This window comes from Geotrypetes seraphini, chromosome 6 (assembly GCF_902459505.1).
Source record: "Geotrypetes seraphini chromosome 6, aGeoSer1.1, whole genome shotgun sequence".
In the NCBI taxonomy this organism is placed as follows: Eukaryota; Metazoa; Chordata; class Amphibia; order Gymnophiona; family Dermophiidae; genus Geotrypetes; species Geotrypetes seraphini.
This window is the reverse complement of record NC_047089.1, coordinates 101779789-101788465: the sequence shown is the minus strand read 5'-3', so window position 1 is coordinate 101788465 and position 8677 is coordinate 101779789. Positions and strand designations below refer to the sequence as shown.

At 40.8% G+C, this 8677-nt stretch overlaps 1 protein-coding gene across 1 annotated transcript; it reads left to right on the top strand.

Annotated features, from left to right (window-relative positions):
- The first annotated feature begins 1310 nt into the window (after positions 1-1310).
- Positions 1311-7368, top strand: SPRY2 (sprouty RTK signaling antagonist 2). The gene is made up of 2 exons (XM_033950612.1): positions 1311-1939; positions 5597-7368. Exon 2 carries the CDS (start codon positions 5648-5650, stop codon positions 6596-6598), a length of 951 nt encoding a protein of 316 aa, XP_033806503.1. The 5' UTR covers positions 1311-1939; positions 5597-5647; the 3' UTR covers positions 6599-7368.
- Positions 7369-8677: the final 1309 nt, after the last annotated feature.

The window sequence follows — 8677 nt, the reverse complement described above, 5'->3', positions numbered from 1 at the left end:
CTCGCGGATCTAAAACCGCACATCTTTAAAAATCCGAGGTCCGCGTCACTTTAGAGGTCCGTGCCACTTTTAGTCTCTGACTCTGACAGAGCTCTATGACAATTTAACTCTGACGGATCCTAGCATAGGGAGGGAAAAGCATTAAGATCCATCAGAGTTAAATTGTCATAGAACTCTGTCAGAGCCAGACTAAAAGTGGCACGGACCTCAAAAATAGCGCGGACCTCAGATTTTTAAGGATGTGATGTGCAGTTCAGATCCATGAGGTCCGCAAGGGAGCCGGGGGCCTGAGCTGAGCTGCAGGGGTAGCGAAGGCGGACTTGTCAATGCACAGACCTCGGATTTTTAAGGACATGCAGTTTTAGATCCGCGAGGTCCGCGTTTTACCCCTTCCCTGAAGTTATTGAAATATGTCAGCTTTCAGAAACATTTTTCAACAACATAAAGGCAAAGTGAAATATGAAAACAAACCAACCAAACTTCACTAGCCCCCCCCCCCCCTCCTTAGGCTTAAAGAAAAAAAAAATCTGGGCCCAGCTGTATTAGCTCAGGCACTCATAGGAATTCTATTAGCTTTGGAGCTAAAATCGGGGTCCTTTTACTAAGGTGTGCTAACCGATTTAGTGTGCTAAAGATTATCTCGTGCTAAATGCTATTGCCACCTTAGCAATTGGCGCTCTAAATCAGGCGTCTTTGTAAAAGGACCCCATTGCCACAGCTGGTGATAAAAAAAAAGCCTAATGCAGCTTTGTAAAAGGAACCCTAAGTTAGGTTTTTATGAATGTGCTGCTAGAAGAACGTCACTAAGCAAGAAATACTTGAAGACTTTTGGTTTTCTCTATATAATTTAATGAAAATACTGAATTTATTGAAATTCTGGATATCAATTAGCAAAAATGTTGTTTAAATGCTGTCAAATAAACTTGTAGAATTTGGATTTTTTTTTTTTTCTTAGAATTCCGACAGGAGTAAATTCTGAATTTTAACTCTCGCTCGACTATATGTTAAACTTCTCTGTGGTAACACGTATTGTTTGCTTTGTGTGCTTGCATATTTTACTTTGCACTAAACTGCATTGTATACACTTTGACTGCTGAGGTCTGGATAGTCTGCACTCTGTTTTGCATGTGCTGGCCGATTGTACACCGAGCTGCTGTACTCTTTCCTCGCCTGTTGCATCTCTTTAAGGCTGCCTCTGCTGGGCCATCGCCCTTTTAAGTGCTTCCTGCAGCTCGGAGCGCGAGTGAATGTAGCTCCGCAGAGCCAATGAGCTGGGACCGGATGCGATATATCCTCTGAGACAACAACTGTTCTGTTCCTCCTCAGATCCGCATGACACCATTTACTGCTGCAGATCCCGACCTCCGGAAAGAGAAGAGAGAGAGAGAGAGAGAGCAGGGGCAGCCTCAGCTTAGACCGTGCATTCAGCAGCAGCAGCAGCTTAGCTCTTGCACAGCCCCTAATTCACTCTACAGCCTGGCCACGGAGAGACGAGGACAGTGCAGAGAGCAGCAGCAGCAGCCTCCGACTTGCACCATCGCAAGCTCTATTCCAAAATCCGTGCAAACAAACCCTCGGAGTTCGTACTATCTTTCATTTTTGCATTTTTCTAAACTTCAGTTACTTGCAACTACTACAAAAATATATCTGTTGGTCTGGTGAATCGTGATTTCGGCCTCCTGTTCCTTTGAGGAAGAACTTTTTTGTTGTTTGTTTTCCTGGAAAACAATTCGATGAGGAAAGCGCTTTATAATTTACTGCATTGATCGATCGGGTGATTTTGCTTTGTTTTTGTTTCCTAATCATTTCCTTCCGATCGCCTCTGGATGGTGATTTTGTAAGTTGGGACTTAAAGCGGAGTTTGGAAAAGTTCTTGGTGGCTGGATTTATCTGCAAAACCGAAGGGAGAAGAGGGGATCGGTGCAGAACTGCGATTACGGTGAGTTGTGAGTGCGTTTTGCAGACATGTGTTTCTGTCCATCTAAATAATAAGATTAAATAAATCAGATCAGAGAAAGCATGCATAAGTCCCCGTCGTTCTCCCTCCGGCAGGTTGCCTCTGGAAGGTCTGGAGAGGCGTTTGGAAAATCGCTTTCATTCTTGCTAGTTCTGCTGCTTTGAGGGTTGTTTTGGAGCGGATTTTTTTTTCTTTCTGGCTTTTTGCAACGTGACTTTTCGCAGGGCCCCCGGTTCAGCGCGATTGGGGGAGTGGATACGTGCTTCCATGTTTTGGAATTTCCACGAGGAATGCGTGCAACATGTTTAAGGTTATTTCGAGTATTTTTGATGCTGTTGTTGCTTATTTTGATTTAAATAAGCTGATTTCTCCAGACAATTTTTCCTCCTGAATGTCAGCTTCTCAGTTGTTTGGGCGGGGGGGTTGCCCCCCTTGTTTAAAAGCACACGAACAGCTCCTAATTCTCTCGGTGCAGTTTGTATTATTTCATTCGTGGATTGTGTAGGCCATTAGCTTTTGTATGTAGCGTTTGGAGATAAAATATCGGATTGCATGTTAAGCAACAGACGCTTTGGAAAGCGTGGAGATTATTTTTGCAACATGAGATGGTTGACTATGTCTTGTTATTTTACTGTGAGTTTAGTACAATAAAGCTTTTTTGTTGTTATTTTAAGACTACTTGCGAAAACCATTAGTTTCCATCTTCCGGGTGCAAGATTTCTTCAATCAAGTGACTATTTAGAGCTGGGGTTTGCGGTTGGTTTTTGTAAGCAGCATCGGAAATGCTGATTTTTTTTTTTTTTTTTTTTTTAAGCGAGTTATTTTTGTGCTCGCTTGCCCCACCCTGATGGTGAAATCCTTTCTCCCTAATCCATAGTCTGATCACACACTCTCAGCTCTTAATGGGGATTTTCAAAGAAACTTTCAAAGCACAGGAGTTGGGAGGCGGGGACAGAGGGAACCTCTGAGACAGGATGGAAATGAGTTGAAAATTACGCAGATTTCTGTTGCCTGCACTAATATGCAAGCAGCTAACTGGACTCTTATCAAGTTGTTATAGGTCTCTGCCTCTTAATACAATGGAAAGTCCTCTTTCATTGCCAAATCTGGCACTGACAAGTGATGTTACATTTCCAAACCTTGCTGTTTTCAACCTTCATTGTTGTTGCAAGAAGATGGCTCGAGTTACTTGGCATTTAGAGGGGTCTTTGAATATGTTTTTCTCACCTGGAGCCCAATAAGCTCTTCAAAGGGAGAGCAAGCAAACTTCTATCTAGGTTTTTTTTCTCTGCAAGTACATAAATAGAAATATTTATCTTGTATACTGGTCACATGGAACTGGACTGGAAAGCATCTGCTGAGTACTTCTTTACAAAGTGAAATAGTTAATTTGGTTTGCAAAATATCTGTTCAGCATTAACTATGAAGACTGCTGAGGAAGTAGAGGGGAAATAGCTATATGCCTTGCCCAGCTAGGTTTTATCCTTGGTGCCTGTCACTAATTCAGCAAGGTATTCAGCTCATTCAATTATACTACATAGCAAGGCTGTTATCTGTAAAAGAGGCTTGAAGTGCAGGAGATTGTAGGAGCTATTTGTAATGTTAAAATACTTCTGTGAACATTTGCATTGCAAATGACAAAAGGAACAAAGTACTTAACAAGAGGTGCATTGTAAATTATTCCCTTATAGGCGATTTCCTGTAGTTGCCTTCAATGAAATCCTAGTTGTGTATACATGGGATGCCTGGTCATTTTTTACAGGGCATAAATGTGAGGTTAAGGTGTGGAAACTATGCATTTTTAATAAGTGTCTGGGTATATTTGGACATATGTTGTTAGTTCCAGGAAAATGGATGGATTTGTACACCTTTGGAACTAGTGCAGGTAGCTCCAGTCATCAAAGCTTTCAAAGTGCTTGCAGTTGATGGCTCTTGCCCACAAATTTCAAATCTGTGCTAATTCAGTCCTGTTTTTTAAAGTTTTATCTGGAATACTATACAGCTATAGTATAGTGACAAGTTACTTCTCCTGTGGAGAACTTTTAAGTCCATAAAACAAATGTCCCCATAGTGGGATCAAAGCATAAAAGGAAAAAGAAGCCAAAGGAATACCAAAAGAGCAGGTGAAATTAGTTGTCATTGCTATAGTATGAAAGAGCATGCAAAGGGGGAGAAAGGGACTGGAAAGCAACTGTGCTGAGTACTTCTTTACAAAGTGAAGTAGTTAATTTGGGTTGCAAAATATCTGTTTAGTGTATAGGAGTAAAAGTTTCACTTGGCATAAAAGCTATTAATCTTCATCTTTTTGTGAAAACCAAAACACAGTGTTTCATCTCTAATAACTCCAAAATCTTCAATGTGACATTATCTTCTAGCTTAACCTCTAGCAACTACCAACTTTGTAGAATAGGGTTCCCCCCTGCCCTCTTTCACAAATTAGCTTTTTCTGAAATGCTTAGCTAGTGTCAGAGTCTTTTGTCAGCTGTTATGAAGTATGTGTTGTTATTGGAGAACCATGCAAAACGGAGCACTAACTTTTTACTTTTTAAATTGTTATTTTAGTTGCATCAGTAATAAATGGAAGGAAGTTATTCAACCTCATGAACAAGCCTTAATTAGGTCTGCAGATGTGCACAAATCAAACTGATTAAATAAATAAAAGTCTGTCTTCAAAGTTTGTACTACAGTAAAATATTTGCTCTGAAATAGCTAGATGGGTGGGTGTACACAACAATCTTATGTAGCTTCTGCTTTTGTAGATATAGCTGAAAAGTATATAATTAAAGAATTGGTATGGATTGTAGTAATTCACTCCCATACTGAACCTATGCCATGTAAAACAAGGCATTTTTCTTATTTGTTTATAAAAGCAAACTTTAAAAAAGGTGTGGGAGGGGAAACGTGACCCTGCCTATTCTCAACCCACTTTAGTTCTTGGAGTCCAAATGTTTGCTGGGAAATGCTTTTGTTGGTGTACTAATTTTTGCACTGTTTAGTGATTGTATCCTACTGGGTGTTTCGTATTAACTCTTGGTGCAGTTCTGTTTAGTTTATTCTACATAATCCTGTAAAGTTGAAAAAGTTCATTTGTTTTCTGTAATGAATGCTTAGTTTTAAGAGAATAGGATATAATTGTGCTTTATTACTTTATATCACTTTTGGCTATACAGTGTAAATGGATGACACTTGCATTCTCAGCCCTGACTTTGTGTAAGATTTTTGAAATTAGTTTTTGTGTTTTGATTGATGTTATAAGGTCGCACTGTTGTCTTCCAACTCTTAGGCTGATTTTGGCTATGTTTTGGGAGCATTAAAAAACAACAACACCCTGTTATATTTTTTATGGATTGTAACAATTGAAAACAGTTATCTAAATGCTATCATTTATCAGAGTGTGGAAAGATCTTACAGAGTTACGCAGTTGAAGAACACGCATTAGGACTCAATAGAAGAAAAGACTCCCTTTGAGTCCTATCATTAGCAGTTCACTTGGCCCTCAACCCTGCATTTGTAGTCCATTCTTTGCTGCAAATGCATTTTTTACACCATGTCATGTATGGTTAAAGGCACTGTCATTACGTTATTTAAGAGTTAAAAAAGCATGTAATACTGAATCATTTTTTCTCTTTGTTACTGCAGGAATTCAGATGTGTTCTAAGCCTGCTGGCGTGATCACTCTTCAGAGTACTGATGGAGATGAGAACTCAGAATGGCAGTGGGTCGCAACCCTTGCTACAGGTTCGGCGTGACACTGGGAGACATCATGGGGAGTCTGATTCAAGGGATGCCTTGATTCAGCAGATTCATGTCTTGTCTTTGGATCAGATCAGGGCTATCCGGAACACAAATGAATATACAGAAGGGCCTACGGTTGCTCCCCGACCTGGAGTTAAGTCTGTCTCAAGACCAGTTGCCCAACACAAGAATGAAAGAATCCCTGGCTTGAGTGAGCATCGGCAAACCAGCAGAAGCCAGCATCCACAAGTACAGTTGTCTTCCCGAGCATCCTTGTCCCGTTCCATCAGCACAGTCAGTAGTGGGTCACGGAGCAGTACTAGGACAAATACAAGTAGCAGTTCCGCTGAGCAGAGACTTTTGGGATCATCGTTTTTGTCTACAGGGCCGATTGCTAGCCGGATAATTCAGGTGCAGCCCAAATCTGAGCTCAAGTCTGAGGAACTGAAACCTCAGAGCAAAGAAGACTTAGGCATACATGCCTATAGGTGTGAGGACTGCGGGAAATGTAAGTGTAAGGACTGCACTTGTCCCAGGACCCTTCCATCATGTTGGATCTGTGATAAGCAATGCCTTTGTTCAGCCCAGAATGTAGTGGACTATGGGACTTGTGTCTGCTGCGTCAAATGTCTCTTTTATCACTGCTCCAATGATGATGAGGATAACTGTGCCGACAACCCCTGCTCTTGCAGCCATTCACATGGCTGCACCAGATGGTCTGCAATGGGTGTCATCTCCCTCTTCTTGCCTTGCTTGTGGTGTTACCTTCCAGCCAAGGGGTGCCTTAAATTGTGCCAGGGGTGTTACGACCGGATACGCAGGCCCGGCTGTCGCTGCAAACAGTCAAACACCATCTGCCGTAAAATTCCCGATGTCCCACCCAGAGATTTAGAGAAGCCAACATAGCATCCCTGAATGGAAAACACTTAACTAACAGACACTATTACTTACAGTACATATGCAACCAACTAAACCAGTTACTCTCCAGTATAAAGGTTAAGGGTGTACTTGCTCTTTGCAGTCAAATGCTTGTTTTGTGTGTTCCAACTTAATTGGTATGGTAGAATTCAGTTAACAGAGCTCACAGCTGGGATCCAGTCCTGATCCTCAGATTGCATAAGCTAAAGCAACGTAGACACTCCTAGGCAACTGTGTCTGTCTCTCTTTGTGAATAGTACTTTCAAAATTTGTAAATGAGCAGAGCAGATTTCTCTCTTTTTCTGCCAGAGATAATGTACTATATTTTTGTACATATACAATATTTACAACTGTGAAAAGCATTGCCATAAATGTGGCATGGTCACAAATTATTATACTAATATGTTGTACAGAAGAATGTGAATCAGTCAGTATGCTTTTGTTATCTAGATTGTATTTCACCTTAAGGAAACTTGCTATTTACAAAATTCTGATCTCCCCCCTTTTTTTTTTTTTACTTCCTGTGTACTGTACAGTTACAGTAAAATTCAGCCTTTATTTTCTAATTTTTCAACATATTGTTTAGTGTAAAGAATATTTATTTGAAGTTCTATTATTTTATAAAAAATATTTATTTTAAGAGGCATCTTACAGAGTTCACCCCTTTTTATGAGTACATCATAGTTGCTGCAGACAAGGGAGTGATAGGTGCATATGTTCACTATAAAATAGAAAATATATTAACGTTTGAAATTAAACTGGGCTGTTTGTGGTTCTTTTTCATATTTCTGAGCTTATTTTAAATTTATGACAGGCAAGAATTCTGGAAAAAAAAATTCATGTTTTTAGAACATTGCAGGGTTTTCAGCTTTAAGGCGGTATTTAGTATACTAATTCATTTTGGGTCTAGCAACTAGATATTTTTCTAACAGGCACACAGGGCTAAATTCTACAAATGGTGCTCCAAATTAAGTGCTGGAAAAAAAATTAGTGCTAAGCGCTATTTTGTAAAGGGTACGCACCCTTTAACAGAATAGCACTTAAGCGTGGATCTCATACCCAGCTATGGGCCACCAGACTTATGCCTGCTGAAACCTGGTATAAATGCTGGCACCCAAATTAGGCACACTGACCAGTATTCTGTAACTATGCTAGCAAATTTTTAGAATGCCCTTACACGTTCATGCTTCTCCTATGAGCACACTCCCTTTCGAGATATCTGCTATGGAAGTTAGGCGCACTATCTTATAGAATAAAGTGCAGCAAGATGTGTGCTCAGATATTAACGAGTACCAATTAGGATCAGTAATTGGTTGATAGTACCCAATTATTGATATCATTCAGCTTGTTAAAATTAATTTGAGTGTGATCGTGGTTGGGTGTCCAAATATGGGCATGCAAATCTGGGCAAATAGGGAAAAATGCTTGAGTACCTGAATGTAAACTATAAGTGGTATATAAATATTTTTTAAAAAAAATTAGGGAACCCATTTAATACATTAGATCTTTTCTGCATTAACTCCATTTTCTGCAGTGCTTTGGTAAAATGTGAGAATTCATTTATTCTTGCTTTGGATCTATCTTTTGTTCTAATTGAGCCGCCTATATCACTGTTCTTCAACCGCCGGTCACGGACTGGTGCCGGTCCGCAGGAAATTTCTGCCGGACCTGCAAGATTAAAATGGCCATAGGTCCGTTTTTAGACCTCCTATCCTGTTGTCCCCACACACAGCTTCGGGACAGCGTCCCGAAGCTATGTTCGGGGACAGGTGATCATTTCCTGTCCCGCCCTCCTTCCTTTCCCCGGGTCCCCTTCTCTTACCGCCCTGCCGCTACTGCTAAAGCCGACAGGAAGTCTTTCTGACGTCAATTCTGACGTCGGAGAGAACGTTCCGGGCCAGCCAATCGCTGCCTGGCTGGCCCAGAACGTCCTCTCGGATGTCAGAATTGACATCGGAAAGAAGACTTCCTGTCGGCTTTAGCAGCAGTGGCAGGGCGGTAAGAGTAGGGGAAAGGAAGGAAGGAGGCTTTTTTTTTTTTTTTTTTTGCGGGGCAGGGAGGGAAGGT